The sequence below is a fragment of the Acromyrmex echinatior genome, chromosome 8 (assembly GCF_024713525.1).
Source record: "Acromyrmex echinatior isolate Ae372 chromosome 8, ASM2471352v2, whole genome shotgun sequence".
Taxonomy (NCBI): domain Eukaryota; kingdom Metazoa; phylum Arthropoda; class Insecta; order Hymenoptera; family Formicidae; genus Acromyrmex; species Acromyrmex echinatior.
Window position 1 is genome coordinate 3,699,685 of NC_141859.1, and position 23,368 is coordinate 3,723,052.

The 23,368-nt window shown below is 32.0% G+C and overlaps 1 protein-coding gene across 13 annotated transcripts in view; it reads left to right on the forward strand.

Moving 5' to 3' along the window:
- Window positions 1-23,368, forward strand: part of LOC105150229 (RNA-binding Fox protein 1) — a 298,467-nt gene that overhangs the window by 140,620 nt on the left and 134,479 nt on the right. For 11 of the 13 annotated variants that reach the window (XM_087408562.1, XM_087408563.1, XM_087408566.1 and 8 more), the window contains one exon: window positions 18,275-18,316. The exons of the other annotated variants lie outside the window; for them this stretch is intronic. In XM_087408562.1, coding sequence (XP_087264688.1) covers window positions 18,305-18,316 — 12 coding nt within the window. In that variant the 5' untranslated portion in view covers window positions 18,275-18,304. The remainder of the gene's footprint in view (window positions 1-18,274; window positions 18,317-23,368) is intronic. 13 annotated transcript variants of the gene reach the window in all.

Consider the following 23,368-nt stretch of genomic DNA (forward strand, 5'->3'; position numbering starts at 1 on the left):
TAACGTTTATTCGAGCATTTCTTCCTACACGGAGAGTACGATTTTGCTGAAGTATCTAAAAATTTAGTTAGATACAGACCTAAAAATAATTACGTTGGGCTAAATCAAAATAATTATATCGGACGTTTAAACTAATTACTAGAATGTCAAAACTTTTTGCAGCATTGTTCATTATTTGAATTTCCTATATAATTATTTCGATGATGTAACAAAGGTTATTTTTAGATATGCATCTTAATTTTTAAATACTTTAGCTAAATCGTTTTTTCTGTACAAGATTTATGAACGTATAATGAGAACGAGATATTTATTCAATGATCTTGGGAATTTAACATATTTTTTTTCTAAACACCTATGTATCTACAATAGATATGTGTCGATATAGGTAGATCATGTAAATGAGAAATGCAGTTTGAAAAAAATCGAATAAATCGAAGTTATTTCGCTTTCTCTGCCGAACATACCTTCAGTAAAAATTTCCGCAATTTTTAACGTATCTCCGTTATCGATATATTTAAAATAACGTGTAACTACAGGCGTCTGAAATTTTTGTTGGAGCGAGGGTAACGTGAAACGAGCATGGAATGAGAGGTTTTTGTTCGGGCTTCGGCTGCGCTCGCACGTTATTTTTGTAAACGCGTTTCGTATATGCTCCAGCGCAGGTAGACGCTCTAAAACGAAAAGGAATACCGGCTTTTCCGGACCGAAGCCGGCGAATAGTCCCCGGGTTCCCGGGTCCCTGGGTTTGCTCGAAACTCTCGAAAGATAGGCCTCCCCTCCCTTCTCCTTTGTACGCACAGTTGTCGGTAGAAGATTGAATTTCGTTCACAATGAAGCCAACCTTTTTCTTTCCGTCCTTGGTAGGCTGTGTACATTTGGATGTGAAGTTCCACAAGTCGATAGTTCCATGAGAGAACCGTCCAGAACTTAAAGAATAAAACGGCGTCTACAATGAGATTTTAAGACATGAAAACTTAAACGGAAAGAAGCTAGCTTGCTAGTTATCTAAAAATTTAGCTAGATACAAATTTGAAAAATAATTTTATTGGATTATTCAAATAATTATATAGGACGATCAAATTGATTATTAGACTCAAAACTTTTTGCAATTTTGCTTATTGTACTTGAGATTTTTATTTTGATGATTCAACAAGATTATTTTCAGATTTGTATCTAACTAAATTTTTAAATCAGCAGAATTGTTCTTTTCGTGTAAACTTTAAGCCGTAAGAAATCATGATCGATCTCCTCACATTCAATTATGATTTGGTCAATTTCTCACGGTTCAAACCTTAAGTTTTATGCTTTAAAATTTCATTGTATTAGGTGTTGGAATTAATTCGTAGCGTTTTACAAGTGATGGGAAGTACTTTCATTAATGTATTTTTTAATGCTCATGTGAAATAAATAACATTCTTTCATTAAAAACGCTACGAATTAATTCCAACACCTAATAAATGTCGCTTTAGAAATTGAACAGCGTTCTGAAATTTCTATGCTAGACGAAATGCTTAAGATAGAATGAGACAAATATCTATACATTCAAAGCCTTTTATCCACGATGCTAGAAATCAGTCCGAGATCTTGGACGGAGAAAGAATTGACTAATCGCATTGGTCATGTGTGTCGAATAGGTCAAAATGTGATTTGTTAATTCTTTCTCTGTCCGAGATATCGGAGTGATTTGTGATTTCTAGCATTGTGAGCATTAAATTTTTGGTCCAGTTTTTCATTTTCTGGTCAACTTGTGTAGACTTAAGCTGATGATGTAAGAACTGTGTTTTTAGCTATGTTTGATCACTAAGCTGATAATTTTGTAGTGTGAGTAACTTCAGAAGGTACAAAACCATCAGCTTAGTTAAACATAGCCAGAGGAACACAATTTTTGCATTAAGTTAAACGACCTTACGTTTGAAAACCACAAGTTAAAATGAAAAAACAAACCTTATTCTACAATGAAAAAAAAATTTAATACGTATTTCTAAATAATACTAAGTAAATAAATTCACATTAAATAAATGTTTACTGAAAAAAAAAATTAAATCGAATTAATAGTTTTTGTACCAAATAAGTATATATTTACATTTTGTAAAAATGTTTAAACAAATATTCATATTTTTTCAGTGTATTTTATGTATTCCTTTCATTCTATCTTAAGCATCTTAATATAATAGATCAATCAAAAGTTCAAACGATCAATTCTTGAGGTTGTCTATTCGAAATCAAAATTTCGTGTCGTCCGCTTCGAAAATCGAGGAATCGAGGAAACGAATGCGATATCGATTGTCTCTATATGTATACTACATCGAGCCTCGTAAAACGATCGATCGTTTGGAAAACGCAATGTCGCGCGACAAATCGACACCGCACGCAAGGACTCGATTTCTCGCGAACCGAGAATTTCTTCGCGATCTCGGGGAAGGTAAATCAGGGTCACGCGCTACCAGAATATTGCGTTTTACGATACGACAATTGTAAACACTTCCGTCCCGGCTTGTTTCTCTAGGTTCGCCTTCAACATCACGTTTTTCCAAGCGACTTGGATTTACACCGCATCCGCTCGCCGCACGGAAAACGATTTAGCATATTTTTTCATTAAAAACATGCAAAAAAAGCGCTGACGTATAATTTCCCCCCTTTTTTTTTCACCTTTTAATCTTTCCCCCTCGGGCGAGTAAAATAATTCTCGTCGTGTGACAAAGTACGGTATACAGTTGCGCGCCCGGTCGTTCGCGTCGGCTGCAATAAATCTTGCGTGTGTGTTACACCTTACACCGCAAAATAATTTGGAGCAGGGAGTGGAGTACATGTACATATACCTCGTTGCTTCCTCGGAGCCTTTCTATCTTGTCGTAGAGCAACAGAGCCGAGCACGTGTTTTTCTTACGTACGTTGTTGTGGTGCGTGTTGAAACAGTGTTCTCTTACAACGTCTTGTTGCGTCACGTTGTCATATAGTAGCGTAGCCGGGTAGCCAATGTTTTGCTTTTTGCACAAGACAGGTTCTTACCCGGCCGCAAATCAGGTGACACGCAGAGAAATCGATCAATTGATCATTTGACTTGTCCTCGCGATTTGTGATGTAACCCAACCCGATTGAAGTTTTTCATGTGGTAAACCAGCTTGAAATCAATATATTATCGCACAGATAAATAGATACTGATAACTGTATTAATTTTGTTTTTTTTTGAAATTAAACTGTCATTTTTCGATGCGTATTTGCAAGACGAAGTAAATTTTTACGTTTTATACTGTTAATATATTGTGTGTAAAAATGTGAGTTCGCTAGATTTGTAAAAATTTGATAAATTTGTAAAAATGTTTTAAGATACAAGAGATAGACAAAATAATATAAACATCTGGGAAATATACTATTTTATTATTAATAAGATCAATTTTGAAGAACAAGATGAGAGTTTCTTTCCCAGTATTTTTTATACAATTAAAAGTTTTGTTAGAAAAATGATATAACAATGTATGCACTGCAGCAGTTGCTACTGTTCAAGCATGTATGACATTATTCCAATAAAAATAAGATGTATATTAACTCGTGAATAGAGTGACCTGATTTTTTTATGTAAACAATTTTGGTTTTATATCCCAATTAAAATCACTGTTAACAACATATTGTATATTATTAATTGTTTTCCGGTTTGTTTGAAGATATGAATATAGATTTAATCACAATTTTCTGAAAAAAATAAATAGAAACCAAACAAATATTAAATGGAATTAGCTCGTTAATTGACAGTGTTTTTAAAAAATAAAGTTTTAAATTAATATGACGCTTTTTTATTACAAGTTTTCGATGAAATTGCGTATTTAAAGGTTCACGAAGAAGAATATTCCCGGATTATTAAAGATAAATGATAGGCTAACTTGTTATTAAAATATATAAAATAAGTTATATTTCCCAGGTGTTTACATAATTTTGTTTGCCCTCCATATATTGTGTTATAGCATGTGAAATATGTTTAAGGGAAAATATTAAGTCGATTTTTAATATTTAAATGAAAACATTTTGTGGATTAAAAAATTAATTTTTTAGTTTGATTCTAACGTCGATGTTATATTTAAAAAATTGAATTTAATATTACGTAGTTTATGCGATAGCGATGAGCACTTTAATATTAGGTGATACACGACTATGAATACTGATATATTGTGGATAGATGACACGGTTCTAACGTGCCGGCGCCGTTATTGACTGAAAAATTGATTTATGGGTCAAGTGTCAATTGTTCTCCAATATAGCATGTTCGAAAAGTTAGCTTTTGTGTTGGTGATGCACCACGTTTGATCAATTTTCATACGACTCTCTGTATTGCTTCCGTATAGAAATGCCGACATGCAGTTTTTGCGAGAGATATATATGCCTCGCATTTGAATTGTCGCGTATATTCCTCTCGTGCAATGTTTCCGTTTCGCGTAGTTGTCTTTTTTTTTTTTGTCAATGCATATTTCAGAATATAGGTCAGATCTAGTTATTTCCAGCCAATCTCTCGATACTTTACTTTGAACGGTATCTTTGTTTAACCTTTCTTCGGTGCTCCTTACAAAAGCGGCTACGAGATTCAAAGGGGTATTTCTTTACAAAGCGGTAATATTTTCTATGCATTATCTTTTTCAGGGAGAAAAGTACAAGTCGTACGATAAAGCTATTTTTACAATGCTAATACTGCATAATAAAGTAAATATGTACGATCATAAAATCTTTTTTTTTTTTCGAAAGTATCGTAATATTATTCAATGTAATTAATTAAACGTCTTAAACGTTTTTGTGATGATAAAACTCGAGACTTTTTGAATATAATACTTTTTGTGGAAGACAGTAACGTTTATAAGCTTGTAACATCGCTTAAATTTACTTTTAAATTAAAAGTAGATAATATCTCCTCTCTTTTTTTTACTATTTATATGTTTTTGTGGCGTCAATGCCGCGTTGTCCATGATATTCTCAGCACGTGCTTCTCACATTAGGAGCATCTCTTTTCCTTGGTTAACCGCGCATTTCGTATTCACTCAATATTCGTTTGCATGGCACGTGTGAAACGCGTGACGCACTTCACCCGTAACGTCTCTGCTTAATTTTTTGTTTCAGCACCGCGCGACTCAAAAGAATTCCCTTTACCGTAAAAATAAATAAAAGTCGAAAGAAAAAGGTGAAATTCGCTCTTTATCGCGACTGCTAAAGTTAGACATATATATGTTAATTTTTATAAAACTTTTTACTGTATAATATATATATATATTTTTTATGAACATTCTTACATTTACGTAATATAGTGGGAACTGTAATTAATTTTTAATTCCATTTTATTTTATTTTTCTTTTTGTATTTTAAAACTTGCTATGGAGGCTTTTCAGATTTATTCTCGTACTGTGGCTTATATTTAATGTTAATATTCTTTTTTAAATTTTTATTCGCTACTTTTACTTTCGTACTTAGTTGCGAACACACTGTACGCTTCAAATCAAGCGTGTTTAATTTGCGATAGTACAAAATCTTGTATACATTGAGTGTCGCGTGCGAGAATTCTTGGAACTTTTTGAAAGTTTAGAAAGCGGCTATTTTTATATATTCTTTCCAACAGTATCGAGTTATGTATCATAAAACGGTGCCATTGCAAGAATAAAGTGTATCTAAACGTTATCGTTAATCTTACAATTATAATCTACGCTATTAACATTTTTATATCGAAAATGTTTTTGTACCGAAATATTCTTTTCAATTATTAATATTACCTGATTTGCTTCAATATGATTAAATTTCGTGATACGTAATGTCAGTATTTGCTAATAGCGATTAATTTTTTGCTTGCAAGATAACATCGATGAGAAGAATTCTCGATCTTTTTGCAAATAAAACATACATATTTTATTTCAAATTAATAAGCGCATATTTCATGAGCGCATGATTTTCATTAGGTAATATTAGGATTTATTACAAGAATCTATTTGAGTCTATTTGTTTTATACTATGATTTTTTTTAAACGAAAGATGTGTCGGTGATATGAATTGCAAATGTTCCTTATTATTAGGTGTTGGAATTAATTCGTAGCGTTTTACAAGAGATGGGAAGTACTTTCATTAATGTATTTTTTAATGCTCATGTGAAATAAATAACATTCTTTCATTAAAAACGCTACGAATTAATTCCAACACCTAATATAATGAAATTTCGAAATATCGATTCTTCGCAAAGACATGGATAACTCCCAAAAATATTTTAATTTGTTTTTGAATTATTATAAGCGCGCGATGTGATATTCTGATATTCGATATGCGTCATATTAATTTCGATTCGTGTCCAGCATAAATAATGTTCTATCAATATCTATCTTTTTTTGTATACTAAAATGAATATTTCTGTTACATTAAATCAAGATTTCTTTGCTTCGAGCGGAGATGAATCATTTTTATCGCGTTACAAATCAAATATTCATTTTTTATTGTAATTCCTCATGTGAATATGCAACTTTTAAATATTACTCGACTACAAATTCGTTAAATCCAAAAATCTGCTGTTATTCGTTGTCGATGATGTAATATTATCATTGGGGGAAATGTTTGCGCTGCGCTATGTTTTAGCATTATTAACCCTATGATAAATACGTGTCAAGGTCTTTTTTGCATGTCTACCCATTGTTTTTCATGCACGAATGTGCGCATTGAGAATTAACACTTGCAAATACTGGGTACGGCGTGAGAAAATTCAAGGCGTACAATTAGCAGAACATTCCGCTTTTTTTTTTCCATAAATTAAATTAAATCATTAAATTTATTTTCAATTTAATGTATCGGTAAATCAATAACAAATAGGGAGGGTTTTTTTTCGGCTATATAATTGTCTGTGAAGTATTTTTTGTATAAACTAGACTTTACTGCACGAATAAAACAATATTTACAAATACGAATATAAAACGCATGCAGAAGCTCGGCAGAACGTTCAATAGAATTAGTTGTATTATTTATTAGTAGAACATTTATATGCGCAATATGGAATTTTTATTCAATTCCCTTGACAAACTTTTCAGCGGATAATTTTTTCTCTCTGTTATTTTTGCGGAATTAAAAATTCATAGTGACACGCGAATTGCGTCATTAACAATGTGTATGATGGAAAATATAAACTGACAAATATTAAATGTTTGAAATTAATTCTGCGTATTACGAAACTAAAATCATATTAGTGATTTGTTGAAGAAATTCTATTATCCTCGCAATCCAATAGCCTGACATTTGACATCTAAAATCTAAAATTAAATTTATATCAGTATATGACATTTATAGTTACTAGATTATATATTTAGTTTACTACATAATATTTTAGTTATAGATTACATAATAAATATATCGTTACTTTTTTAAACATCTTTTTAGCGTAAAAAATGAACAATCGATTTATCTACTAAATTAAGTTTAAATTATCGTGAAAATAATTTAGACAGCATTATTAATTTTTAATTATTTGATTTGATATAAATAAATTATATAAATATATATAAATATTATATTAATTTTGTATTAACGTAAAAATGTTTCTTTTAAATTAAAAATTCATGACTACTGAATATTATAAATTAAGAAAAGATTTAAGTTTTTTTAGTTCGAATATAAAAGTAGAATAAATTCAATTGAAAATTTGTAGTTAAAAATTACTTTTTTCTGTAATAAATAAATAAACAATAAATAATAAATAATTATACAATTGAATTGCACAGGATGCGTCTGAAAAATCATTTAAAACATGTTTTTGTGGCATTACAAAAATGCACGTTTTGTTTCAGAAATTTGCTAAAAGTTAAATCATGTATGTTACGTTATTCATTTCCCATAATTTTTTACATCGCGCTTTCCGTAATCCTCAAAGGTAGAAGATGCACCAATATCTTTATTGTCATTTTAGTGCATGCAATGGCATATTCAATATCGTGTTTCTTGTTTTCCCTTTGGAAACTTGGCGAAACTCGGGCGGCTGAGATAAATCGTCTTGACACATCGTGGCGAAGATTTCGGGAAGTTGGCATTTGCCATGTTTACTGTGGCGTAATTTACGAAAACGCAAGCCTGTCGGTTGAGAATTGGAGACGACACGGTCGAGGCTAATCGGAGAAAACGAGGTTGCTGGCCTCGCCAGTCATACATTTCCTTCCAATGATATTCATGCTGACGATTATCCGTAGCGAGAAAATATTGAACTTGTTAAACCGCATTCTTATCGTATTATTTGTTGCGAATTATCAGTGATAATTTATAGTTGCATGTGCGTAGGTCGAAGCGTTCCATCCTAATTGAATCGCTGTTAGTAGAACGAATTTCGAAATATGCGAATACGCAATTGCCATACTTTTATCTTTCGTGAGTTATTATCGAATATCCGTGACATAATCAGGAGTGGATGTTGAATTCAATTGTGAATCATATGTGTTGAATTCGGTCGTGAATCATTATAGTTTCCAATTTAATGAAGATTAATTTTAGCGTTTGGATATTAAATTGCACCCATATTTGACATTCATTTTCAAATGGATAACTTCAATAAATTAACGCGTAATTAATCGCAGTGAATTAAATTTGTAATTGAGCTTCAGAGAATTGATAATAAAGTTGCATTTGTACTCATTGAAAACTATTAAACTACTTATTGTATGTAATTGTATTTACAGATAATTAGTGACGTTGTTTTTGAATCTTTTGATTTGATTGCACTTGAGCTTGGATCGATGATGAGGTGTTTGAGAATGAAATTCTTTAAAAGATTATCTTTGTGACGTCACCTAGTTTATTTTCTAAAACTACACGTTATTCATTTCTGTCGAATTAACAAAATCTATGTCGAGTTCGTCGGTTTTCTGCTGGTACCAGTATGGAAGAATGAAATGATAGAAATTCTGAATCCTATCGATCGTGATTTAAAATCCAATTCGTTGCAGAATATCACCGGTTGTTGAAAATTGTTTAAAGGAAATGAAACTCTATTCTCTGTTTTATCGTCGCAATTAATGAAGGAATTAAATTTTCATTAAAATTTTATTTAATTTTGTTGTCAGCATTAAATATTCATCCTCTGCGCTGTTTAAACTTAATTATTAAAAGTTTAATTTTCCATATTGAAAGATATATCTTTTTTAGAATTATATTTAACTTTTTGACTGTGCGTACTTTATCATTAAATATCTTCGTAATTAGCTTTTACGTTAAATTTTGCAAAATTTTACTCGAAACGGAACGTAGCATTACGAGACCAAACACTTGGTATACGTTGGAGACGTTTTTGCTTCAAAGGGACACTGTTGAATTTTTTCCTCCCTTGAGAAATTATTACGAACCTTCGTTTGGATACTTAAAACGTTAAATTCGCAGCTGCCTAGCAACGCCCCAGTGAAATTTCGCATCGAAATACTTACAGCTTCGAATTCTTCCATCCCTTTTGTTTGCAACGCGCTACATCTCTGAATCAAGTGCGTCGTCTTTACCATTAGTCAATATTTTACCATCTCATCAACTCGAAGCCATTCATCTCGATCGGTTATAATACCACTGTAAAGCGATAATTGGTTCGGTAAATATTGTCGCTGTGTATCTTAAGTTATGTTCCTATACTTATATATCTTTTTTTCATTGTATTTATGTATTTCCAAAGAAAGTCTCTCTCTTTTCATTTGAAGTATATGCATAGATATTAATACATAGGATAGTTGCATCTTTTAATGAGAAAATATAACGTATTTTAAATTAATATTCATTATTTATAAACTTCCATGTACATTTCAATACACTTTAAATTTTGTTTTAAATATTTAAATATTTTCTAGTTTTATAATATCTATTCTGATAGAAACATACGTAACAAACAGATCTTAGATAACCTTCAAATTGTTATAGATAAATAAATCGAAAGATACTGCATGCTTGATACCAAAAATTCGTTATCGATTTTATTTGGAACGACGTGATATAATAATTTCGATTTATGAGATATATATTGAATAATGTTTTTTCGTATCACGATTCCAGTGCGCATATCAGATGGATCTTTAATAGCCATCAATCAATCTATATTCGAGTCGTTGTTGCGGATAAACGAACGGAAGATGCGTGGTATGTTCAATATTAGGAATTTCTTAATATCGTTTCGATTCGGAACGAATAATGGAAGGTGCGAAAGAGGGATGCAGAAAAATCAGGAATTTTTTAATATACTGCAAAGGAACTGCAAAAATTCAATGTATTTCGACTATGAGGAAATAACGCCTTCAAGGAGAAAAGGTTGTGAGTCGAGTTCTAGCTTTAACTATACATTCTTGTATAGATAGATATGATAGATTGACTATAATAAAACGCTAAATGCGTCATTTCTGATTTTTAATAACAGTATTATTATTATATTATCATTGATCTTGTGTATGATAAAAAAGCTATTCAGAGAAAAACAACATTACAAAATTATCGTAACATCCTTTTATATTTGTGGGAATCTTTTTTTCTGTTCGTTAACTCCGTTTATACACGTGTTATATATAATACCCTCATCATAATGATTCATATTCCCGCTATTATACTCCAACTTAGCTTTATCTACGAACTGCTATATAAATGGTAAATATATTTATCATAAATTTATATTCGTCAATATAATAGAAAGCAGTTAATATTTGCGTTAATGCGATCTTTGCACTGACGATTTAAAATGCCAATAATTACATATTTAATAATCGTTGTGTTATGATTATTTTATTCCACTTGTAATCTTTGCTCGGAAACAACAGTTTCATTAATTATTCGTAGATACTCAGTAATGTGTCATAAACAGCCGTGTCACGAGGGCATGCATATCTCCGGTTTGTCGATATTCTTAAAAAGTCACGACGAATGACAGCTTTGCGCAAGTAATACACAATCAACACGAGTAAAATCAATTTCAAGGAAATGAACTTAGCAATCCACAGCATGCGTTAATCTTAAGATAAAAGAATATTGTATTTTGTCACGAAATTTCTCGAAATCTGCGAGTATACAAATTTACATTTTTGTATTACGTCGAATCTCTTTCGTGAGATTTATGAAAATCGTTTTGAAAGCTGAAAATTCTAGTTTTGCCGGAATTTTTGGAAAACTCGCTACGCTTTTTCTGAAGCGTCAGCAGGTAGTTCCATGACAGGTATTTACAACAGCAGCGTTTACTGCAGCTTTCTTCTCAATTGGAAAGTGACGCGAAGAATGCAGTCGAATGCAACCTGCACAATCGTCCTGCGAACGCAGTTGTTTGCGATTTTCCACGTTGCACATACCCGTGGTCGACATCGTGTTTAGAAAAATTCCATGAAGTTTCTTGCTTCATATGTCGTACCTAAGTTTAACTTGCGCTTTGCGTACACAGGATACACAGGATGTTCCGCGTGAGTTGTACAATAGGACGCAGTAGAACGAAACTTGCGGCGTATCTGTGCAAAGAGCATTCACGTTTCGACTGTTGCATTCGCCTTCTCTTTTCTCTTTCTCTATCTGTTTGCATGCATTACATTTTACGTTTCAACGAGAATGCGTTTGTCCGGTTATAACGTTTAAGTGTTACTGATGCCAACTGAGAGTTTATTGTCTTCTGCTTTCTCACTGACAGCTGCAAGCTTGAATAATTGTGATCGTTTAGAATTCTGAAATTCTCGTTTGCCTACCGTGCTCGAATTTATTCTAACGTGACTTTCATAAAGACGACCGTGAAATTTTTAAAGCGCTTGGTATTGTGCCAGACAACGTATAATTTTATTACAAGAGCACAACAAACAAGAATGTCATTCCAATAGCGAGAAGTCGAAAAATTGTATAGAATAGTTGTGGCATATTTCACTTAAAAAATTAGAGACAATTCAATTTAATTCGAACAACGTTGTGCTACAGCATGTTGCTTTTAACAAGATTAAAAGTAAATTTTAATTGTTTTAAGTGGAGGATATTTGAGATGTATTCTATGATGGCAACACTCTCTTGAACAAGAAAAATATTAAATAAAACCCACACAGAAAGAACAGTTTAATGCTTACAGCTATCAGTGTTTTTACTTATATTGCAATCTTCTCAAAGTTTAACTGCGGAGTTTAACATTCTTAGACTGAGACAATTAAATGACAATTAAGTCGGATGACTTCCGAGTTGCAAACGAAGAGAAACCTAGATTTTACTGTAACACAATTCCACGTAAAGAAACAAAGCGATACCGTTAGCGCGACTCTCACGTTTCCTCACGGAATAATTGCAGCAGAGTTTCATTTTCCTTCCGCGATGTCGTCAAGCGTCGCTCGTTATCCCCTTATTCTTTTCACCCGAATAATGAATGCATTTTCGGTTTCCAATATCAAAATTCCTCTCGCTCGTTATTCCCAAGCAATCGATCTTAATTCTTGGACGAAACGCGAGCGATATTTTCGTACGCTATCCCGAGATCGAGAAATAAAATGCGCAGGGACGCTCCTTAAATTTTCATTTTTGCAGAAAAACGCTCTCTATGAGGCACGTCGCGACGTAATTCTCGTCCGGCTGAATAGAAATTCTTCCTTCTCGCGTAGGATCTGAATCGGTGGAATGAGATGATTCGTTCTACTCGTCTCGCGACGAATCCCATACTGTTCCTTCAAATAAATCCAATAAGGCCTGAATTTCTATGATTAATTCACTTCGCTCCGCACATTTTTTTGCGGATTTTAGGATTAAATATAATATCTTTAGCTTTCTTTTTTTAATTTCGTTCTTGCTTTATATGTTAATAAGTTTAATAGATCACTGCGACGATGGCAGAAATTGCTCTAATGATGTCAGAAGTTAACAAAGACGACGGGTAGCCAATAAGTTTGAGATTAATTTAAGAAACTCGCGTTGATATTTAACGTATATTTAACGTATTAAAAGATAGATAGATTTATACATCTTTATAAAATTTATGCAGATATTATTAAAATTGTTATTACTATTGCATTTATTTCATTACTGGTAATACAATTTCGAAGTAAAGCAATTACACATTCATAATTTTATGCATGAGAGAGATAATCGCAAATACATGCATAAAGAATCGGTTGCTGTTTTATCTGTTATAATATATTTTCCTAAGAGGAAGTGATCTTTCAAAGAAAATGCGCGATTACCGAGCATAAAGACTTGCAAATCTTCGTTTTATCTTCGGAAAGTCGCAGCATCATCTGTCCAATTGGAAAAACTCCTTGTTTGCGTAGACCTATACTTTGTCCTCCATCTACTCAACTCAAATGTATTAAAACGATCTAGATATTAGGATCAACTTTTCTACTTTAACAAGCAGATAATAAATGCGGAATAAAGTTGTATTTGCGAATAAAAAATGTCATAAAGTTTACTGGTGTATCACGAATAACTGTTCTATAAGTGAAATTTTTATTTGAATGGTTTAAAATGAAATGTGATTATGTGAGAAGCGAGAAAGATAAAACGACGTCTTTGTTCAAAATCGTCTCTCTATTTCTAGACTAGTCATCGATAAACAAAAAAATAAATAAGACAAACACCCCAGAAATCTACGTCCTGGTATTTACACGAAACTTTATTTGTTTATATTATTTTTTATCTCAAATTTCTTTTCTTTCTAATATAATATTACAACTTAATTGTAATCTTTAAATACAGTCAAATTACAATATTACGTTAAAAAAAAAAACATTTAAGATTAAAACAATAAATTGTATGTAAATGTCCGGACATAAGGAACGTTCAACACGAATTAATAAATGCATTAACGGTGCAAACAGTAATTGGATTCTGTGGAAATAATAAAAACTTATTGGAAGAACGCATAATTTCTCTGATCGGGGAAAGGAAAGTCCGGGAAAGCCCGCGTTGACGGCGCGGCGTGTCGTAGTCGTGGCTGGCGGCTGCTGCGGATATCGATCGGTCCGGGATAGTCGCAGCGTCTCTTTAAGTCATCCGACGGGGGGTATCCTGCTTCTGGGCTCACCCACGTAGCTCACCCCCACCGTCCCTGGCAACCCCTGTCGCCTACGTCGTTACCGCCCACGCATGCTGCAGCCTCCTCTCCTCTATCGCGAAGCGTATATCCTTCTCTCCTGCTTTCTGCAGGATCATCCATCGTTCTAGTCTCTGCTTGCTTTCCCTTCAGCGAATTTAGACGACAACAATTTCCCAACACGCGCGCGTCTACCTTCCTTTTTCCGAAATGTTATTTATTTATTCATGACTGACGCACGATTGTCGAATTGAGCTTTTGCTGATGATGATTTTGTTTTAGCTGCGCTCTACATAAGAGATTTCAAAATTTTCAAGTTCTCAGTAAGCTAAGCTTTTGAGCTGTGCATCTTTGTACTTGAGTGTACTCTTCACACGAACAAAGCCGAGTTCTCTTTGGACTTTTAGAGTGCTTTGCTCTGCAGAGGCGCTCTACATTCTTTATTCTTTGGCCGTTTCGGAACTCGTCTTATAAGATCTGCGTGAAATAAAAATGTTTTTTTTTTTTTAATGAGCACTACATATTTTATCTAATTTTTTATTGAAACATGTGTGGTTTGGAATCACTGTTTACTTGAAATTTTTTAAATAAAAAATATGAAAATCAAGCGCGTATATTATGCTACACAATATAGGTAAAAGGCCAAGAGAAACAAACAAGTATTGATGCATATAAAATAATAAAAGAATAAAATTACAATAATAAAATAATAAAATATTGTAATGAAGTAAAAATAATAAAATAAAATAATACAATAATAAAATAATAACATAAGAAAATAAGAAAATTTAATCAAAATAAGAACAAAATTAATTTTTATTAACAAAAAATTCTTAGATCGATAGTAGATCAAAGCAGTGTATTATGACAGTTGCCGACAGTACTTTTCGATACTCCGTCGTCGCCAAAGTTTCTCTCGCGCCTAATGGGTTTATCTGGTGATCGCTGGAGTTTCGCAAAACTCGTTAAACTCGATATTTGCTTCGTCGAAGCGCAACTCGAATGGCGTCACGATAGACAGATAATATTCTCTGTCTTTCTGTCCCTCTATTCGTCTTTCTTGTTTATGTCATGATATACAATATGTATAAGATGAAAAGTTGGTAAGTCAACGCTGGACCATTCTTTTCTTTTCTTAATTCCTGTGGACTCCTTTATTTGCGCGTTTTTCACGAGATTTTTAGCGACGATGTCCGCGGGGTTATTATACGACGAGGGTATCGATTTCGCGCGAAGGAGCCTTTTCGTAGTCTTATACATCGTTATTTTTTTTTTCTCAGTATGACGTCACGTCCGTCGGTAGATACGGCAAAAAGAGGGCTCAAGGATATCTCAGAAAAGTAGCTTGCATCCGTCGGTTAAATGCGCCCCGAGATAATGAGATGACCCATCCACACGGGGCTATCTCTGCTGGTTACTCTCGTCTCTCGTGTTCCCGATATCTTCGGCGCAGCCGGCTATATCGAGGCTTTCTACAACTCTACTGGCGATCTGCCCTGGAGTTTCTCCGGTCGCAAGTCCGCTGAATCTTCCAAAAGACGTTTAGCTAACGGTTTATGTCTTCTTTTTCCCGCGATAATTCGAGATAGTAGGATTATACAAAAAGGAAAGCTGAAGTATTTAAAATTTTAGTTACACGAAAAGAACAGTAGTTTTGCCAAAGTATGTAAAAATTTAGCTAGATACAGATTAAATAATTGTTGATAAAATGAATGTTGATTTTGTAGTTTGATAAATCAGTGATTTTTAAAGGAGCAATAATGAAAAAATTGAAAAAGAAATCGAATTTTTGTTTAAAAAAAATTTTTTTAAATCAGTGACTTACCAACTTACCTTCGTATGTTGGTAGAATATCGAAACTTTTTGCAGCATTCTTGAAATTTCCACGCCATTGATGCGTCGTGAATAAAAATTCGCAGCGCTTCTCAATTTATCTCATCAAGGTCTTAATGAAATATTCCGCAATTCTAGAAATACGCGAATAATATTTTATTGATGATACTAGTACGTGACCATTTATTTTATTGATAGCTAATTATTTTTAGATCTGTTTGGCTAAATTTTTGAGTACTTCAGCAAAAACTTTCTTCCCGTATCATTTCGCAGAAAATTAGATACATCTTTGAAGAGATGATACAATAAGTACATGTTTGGAAGTTCAAAAACGATCAATTTTTTATTTTAGATTTTAGCTTTTATTTTTAGCCTTTATTTTAGATTTTATTTTTTATTTTAGTTTTTTTTTATGTACACGTAACGTAATGCTTGATTACAGAGTAAAAATATTTTTGTATATAGAGCGTTCATAAAAAAAACTCAATCAATTTTCTTGAAATTCCTTTAGTTTGTAACTATTATTACTAGTCTGTCGGATTGATTAGTTTCCGTTATATTCTTCATATAAAAACTAGGCGTATATCTTCTTTCGTTCAACTATTGTATGCAAACAGACGACTGGGAAGCTTAACTTGAGACAACTTAGAAATCCAAGGGAGAGACGTTCTTTCTCATTGCTGCTGAAGTCGTGTACTGTTACGAAGATTTATTGGTGTCCCGATATTAAATCGCAAATGTAATTTACGAGGCCCGATTCCTTTTTCACGGCCGACTGCAGTTGCTATCTATGGAAAAGCACGCCAATACGAATCATTGTATAAAAATGTATAAAAATATAACGTTAAATATCTTTCTGCCTATATTTGATGCGCTGTGAATAAAAATTTCGGAATGCTCCGATAATACGTTTTTCAATTTATCTTATCACGATCTCAATAAAATATTGTTGCATTTCTAGATATACGTAAATAATGTTTTATTTATAATACTAATATGTGACCATTCATTTTATTGATAGCTATTTTAAGAAAAGTTTTATATTACTACAAATGCTACACACTGAGAGAAATATTACATATAACCATTTATTTTAATGATATTTTGAATATCAATTTTATTGATATATTGAATATATTGATTTTAGAAATGATTTTTTGTAACAAAAATTTTTCTTACCTTTTTATTAAAAAATTGTTGTTCTGATCAAAATTTAGTCAGACTAATCAAAATTTGGCTACAATAACTAAATTTTGATTAGAACAACATAATTTTTGAATGAAAAAATAAGAAAGCTTTTAGTTGCATATTAATTAAATAAATCGGTTACTCATACCGAAACATTTTTTTTTAGTTTTTTTTTTCTTAATAACCAACAACATCATATGTAATTACTTCATCGCTGAAGATGGCTCGAATGAAGCTGAAACGTTCGATCGATATTTTATATTAAGAAAATGAAATATACTATTGTGAAGATAATAATATATGATATCAAACGCACCAACTTCTGTGCTATTATTGCTCTTAATTGCCCGGAAAGTTCTGATTGATGATTTTTTTTTATTTTATTTTACATTTTATAAGCATTGTTTTCAATAAAAATTTTTATCTTCCTTTCTCTCTCTCTCTCTCTCTCTCTCTCTCTCTCTCTCTCTCTGAGATAGAGATAAATAAAACATTAAAGAATATTAAGACTCCATTTCTAGAAATATTTCATACTGCATTTTATATTTCTATAAATAAAATCGATAACGAATATACAATAATCTGACAGATTTGTTTTATTTAAATTCGATGACGGCTAGTGACAGATGCTATTTAAAGTGTAAACGGATATTCAAGTCGTCAAATCTGTCGCGTATATTTTCGTAATCGAAAGCATGTGAGAACCGCTGTGCCATTGGGCACGCATAACAAGATACTCGATATCGATTCTGTGTGCCTGCTGAAAACTGGGATCGCGTGTGGGAATGAATCTAATTTCCATTCCATGGACGTGGACATGGCCGACATGAGTGTTGTCTTATTGCGCCCGTGAATAATCCATCGTGATAACGTCGTGCGATTAGCAGCCACTTTTGAAATTTTGTCTATACGTTTCAATTATACGTCAATTTGCACGTTTATTTCATAATTTAGCAAATTTAAATTTTGCAAATTACCTCGCACGCGAACAATAAATTATGCAGCTCTTCGATGCTGAAAATGACGAATCCAATATGTAAAAATAAATAAAACAGAGTTTAGATAATTATGTAGGAAGATTGAAGTTGTAATAAAATACAATTCGAAGAATTAAGCGAAACATAATTTACAGTATTCTGTAGTTTTATCTTGTAAATTTTCTTTGATATCTATAGGTATAAAAATCAAATTTTTATAGTATTTAATGTTTAATGTAGTCTTTGAATTTGTGACTAATTAGAAACTTTCTTTTTGTTTTAGGTAAGTACCTTGTCTGCTGATCTACCGATAATGCCGAATAACGTAAGTTAAATATGACACATATTTTATTGTAATTTGTTTGGCTAAAGATAATGACGTTTTTTTTCCAAAGAGAAAATTTTAATATTTTAAACAGAAGACAAAACTTGCTTAAAAAAAATTAATAGACAATTTTATAGTATAATTGAGATTATTACGTCCGGTATCATCTCTACTGGATGTGTTCAGAAATAAATAGATACTAATACTATAGATAAGAAAAATATGTATTACTTTAGCGAAGTTTTTCATATCATATTATTATATTGGGTCATCTAAAAAGTATCCGCGGTTTTTTGTCACTAGATGGTGTTGATAGTCAACACATCTAGTGACAAAAAACCGCGGATACTTTTTAGATGACCCAATACTATTGCTTATTATAATAATACGATCCAATTTTAAAATTTTGTTTTAAGATTCTTAATTATTTTAAGTTTTTTAATTATTATATTTTAAATTGATTCATAAAATGTTATAACGATAAGAGAAAAAAGTTATCATAAATAATATTAAATAAATGTTTTTAATCAGTTTGACGCAATAGAGATTAGAGAAAAATATTGTACATTTATCTTTTCGAAAATTTATTGTAAACATATGTATTACAAATGGCATTAATATTTGCTAGAAATTTTTGCTGCTGATATTAGTTTCGCTACTCGACGAAATTGTGACGAGCACATCTTTTTATTTCAAATTCCTCGAGTTTGGGTTCTGAGCGAAATGTTAACTGTTTGTTACGTTTTCATGCAGTTAGTAGAAATCGTACGTAGTGGGAAATGTAGTGCGATTTAGGATGGAAATTCAAGATCAGAGCGAGCGCACCGCAAATTCGTAGCCGCCGGTTTAACGCGATGCGTCTTTTCGTTCGCGTTTGTAGGAATGGCATGCGAATTTCGCGGGTGCTTGCGCCGTGATATCAAACGGAAACTACCGCCGTGCCGCACAAAGCCTTCCCTGTATCATCCGGTAATGGGAATGTCAATTGTGCGCGCACCTACGCCATCTCTCTCTTGACACGTCCATGTGCACGATTCTCTCACACGGTTTTCTTCTATTCGCAATCGTTCTCATGGACTTTGTCCGGGAAGTAAAAGCTTACGCAACAAAATTCAGAATTGCTCTAAATTTCACATCGCCTGCAATTGTGCAATATTCTACCTTAATTGGTGCGATTGTTCCGATTTGATATATGTTGCAATGATATCTCGCTTATACGTTCGAAGAATATATAACTAAATATAGCTTCGGTACAGAATAGAAAGTGTTGAAACGATATTAAAAGAAGACAAAGATATGAAGAGCTTTTGAATTAAAAAAAAAATAATTAATTAGAAGTGCCGATCAAACGCGATTTTTGATGCGTGACAAAATTATTATTCTTGAATAAATTGTGATTAATAATATGATCATACATCAAGAACTGCGTTTGATTCTTTTTTTTGATAGGTTTTTTTATCTAATTATTTTATTAAAAATGGAATTACAAAAGTAAAGCTATAAAAGTCCATGACAAAGATTGCATTGATAATAATAGGAGAATATACGAGGAATCGAAAAAATTGTAAAAGCAAGTAGTATCAATTTATTCAGCTCACGTAAGTTGTTACAATCTATTTTCAGTGTGAAATTTTATTAAGAACTGGGTCATTTTACATAGAATAATAGCAATTAAAAATTAAAATCAACCGAATAAGACGAAAGAGGCGACAATACGGACAAGTGGATCGAGAGTAAGAATAAAAGTTGCGGAGACGTGTACGAACTATTTGCGAAAGGTCAAGATTAAATCTTTAAACACATTTTTCATAATGAACGCATCGTCTATATTCTAGTACTTTTTCAATATAACTCGACCCCATTAACGATTCGAGCCTGAAACACGATGGTTGAGTTTATGAATCCAGATTCGAAAATACTTTCCCCTCCATCGCTGATGTCACGTGCAGTCTCCGACTATAATCTGGGCCCGATTGAATATTTAGAGCGGAGTTAATAAATAATTTCACAGGTGACATGCGCTCGTACGTGATTAAAGGGTGTATCTTGTACACGCTAACGCGGTACCATCGTGTCGCGCGATCATAAGACCGTGATATTGAAGTTTGCGCTATGGTTCGTTTAATATCAAATAGAAGCCCCTTCCGTGTTGCGCACAAAGATTCGCTCTATTATCCATAATAGGAATGTCAATTATTCACTGACGGAATTTCTGCATCTGACGATTCCACGTTAACGCCTCTCTGCTTATCTCGTATTTAGTTATGTAATATCATTATATTAGTTATGTAATATCATTAAGAAGGAATTTTCACTAATCCAGTAACATTCCTTAACTTTATTTTGTTGCAAATCAATTCTGCACGAAAAGAACGATTTTGTTGAAATATCTAAAAATTTAGTTAAATACGGATAATTTTTTTAGACCATTAAAGTAATTCTATAGGATCTTTAAACTAGAATATTAAAACTTTTCGTAACATTATTCTTAATGTTTCTACGTACTTAATTATTTTGATTCAACAAAATTATTTTTAGACTTATATCTGCAGCAAAATTTTTAGATTCTTCAGCAAAATCGTGATAAAGGGAGAAACAAATGATTTTTAACGAATTATTTTACATCGTTGTTACAGAATACATTCAACATAATATTTTTCGCCGTAGTACAATCTCAGAATAAATTAATTTTGTTTTTTGGTTAGTTTTAATCAACCTGAGGTTGATTTGCCAGATAAATAAATATGTTCATACGAACATATGGGCGTTTCGTAATATTCTTGCAGAATCAACCAATGTTATAATTCAATAGTTGCAGAATTGATAGAGCATAATTATTATAGCATGTATCTGCTAGTTGGAAGCTGAATCACAATTGGATTTAATAAACGTCGCCGTGAGATTATTCAATAATCTCGTTATCTTAGATATATGAATATTTCATTGAATTTGCTGAATATTACTTCAACAAGCCTGTCGGGTGTTTATACTAACCAAATCTAATTTATTGATCGTTTATTAACAGGATGCGTTGTATGCATATGAGCTTGATTGACCTCATTATACAAGATAAAATACATCATATGTGCGAAATATAAGCTAGTTATTTTGACTTTACGTCAAACAATCAAAATGATAATGTTATTTTGATATCATAATTAACATATTTTTATTATAGAGGAGAAATGCAATTTACAATAACAATATTAAGTAACATTATTACACATATAAATAGTAAAATAATATATTAAACATGATATTAAAATGATAAATTATCAACTAATTAAATTATGGTTAATGGGACTTTTACATTTGCTATTTTTTAAATAATTAATTTAGATAATTAATTTGAATAACTATTAAAAATTATTTTTCATAATTTGAAATATTATTTTTTATCAGAAATATAATATACGGTGGTACCATGTTTATTTTGGGATTCATTTTAATTACGTACATCGCTATTGTATCTTACCTATCTCATTCCCAATTTTCCGTACTAACTTATTTTTACAATAATAGCGATGCCCTATGTGTGCCGATTAAGACCGATTTGTATTCAAGTGGCGGTAATGGAACAATAACGTCGTTTCGAGATAACGGTGCCATCCACATTCCTTGGGCTGCCGTTGTCATTATCATCTATTGTCATTACCTCGACGTTCTCGTCGTACCAGTTCACGATCTCACGTGAGATTCATTATCCAATCCGTCGCGGTTACAGCCTGCTCTATGCTTAGATCCGTAATTTTTCACTTCTACCGCATTATGTACCACTACGTGCAATTTAACTCTCTCAGTTTAATTAGAAATTGCATAAGCGCGCATTATTGCGATAAACTGTATTATTGCCCCGACTAGTTCTTTACTAGAAGCGCTACATACTTCTGAGAATTTATTAAAATGATATGATACGACGATGTATGCTATGTAAATTTCTGAAAATATCACTTCTTCATTTTTTTTTTTATTATGAGTTATGTTTGTGGCATTTGATAATATATAGCTTTTCTTGGGAAAAATTAACATATTATGCGTTGCAATTCGAAGTAACATTTTTAATAGTTTTCTTTTAAACTTTCGTAAAAATATTGTAGTTGTTAGAAATTTAAATAACTTTTTAATTCATTTTTAAATTCTGTTTATTGCCAAACCTTTACGCGAAATCTGAGCTGTGATCCTTGCACGGTATCCCAGGTAATGCCATAACCCTAGAATTAAGTCGTTCTTCACGAAGAAACCTGTTCATCAGAGCAACCCCTTTCGGGTTGGGTTGTGAGAAAACGTGGGATATTGCGTGTCGGTAAAGTCGGCCCAGAAATTCCTGCACGATTCAACGAATATGTTATGTTTATGATATGTTATGTTCATGATAATACCTGAAATTTTATTGCGTTCAAGGATTGCATGGATTTTTTAAAATTTTTTGTTAATTTGATATTTGTATCGTGGAATATTCTCTTTCAAGAAAGCGAAAGAAATTATTTTTTCTTTTATACTATGCTTTATTGATATGCATTTGTCAAATTCATTTGCAAATTAATATGGGATTTTAATCTTCAAAAGCCTGACGCGCCTTTAAGGACACTTTAAATGATTATGTTACGCAAAAATAAGTTGTAGCAAACGTAGTGCTTCTTTATTTTAAAATTTATCAAATTGTTATAGAATAATATTAGATGTTACAGTCATTTATTGTAACGTGAGATTTTATTAGTAGTTATTTAATGTTATTACCCGAGAAATAAATTAGATAGAATACTAAGAAAGATGGTGTATAACATAATATGTTCTAGAAAATTAATTAGGTGACAACTGTAATTGCGCGCAATGCGAAGTTTTGTTATCGATGATCCAAAGGTTTTCTTTTCGTGATAAAGAACATTTCAATATCTTATGATTAAACTAATGATTAGGTTTCTCTTTCGTAACTTTTGCAATCGAACGATTTGTTTGACTATTTCTGTATTGTTGCTTAATGTAGTAATATAAGAATAACAGAATCTCTAACAAGATTGAATTTATTTTTAAATTGTTAATGTTAATTTTATT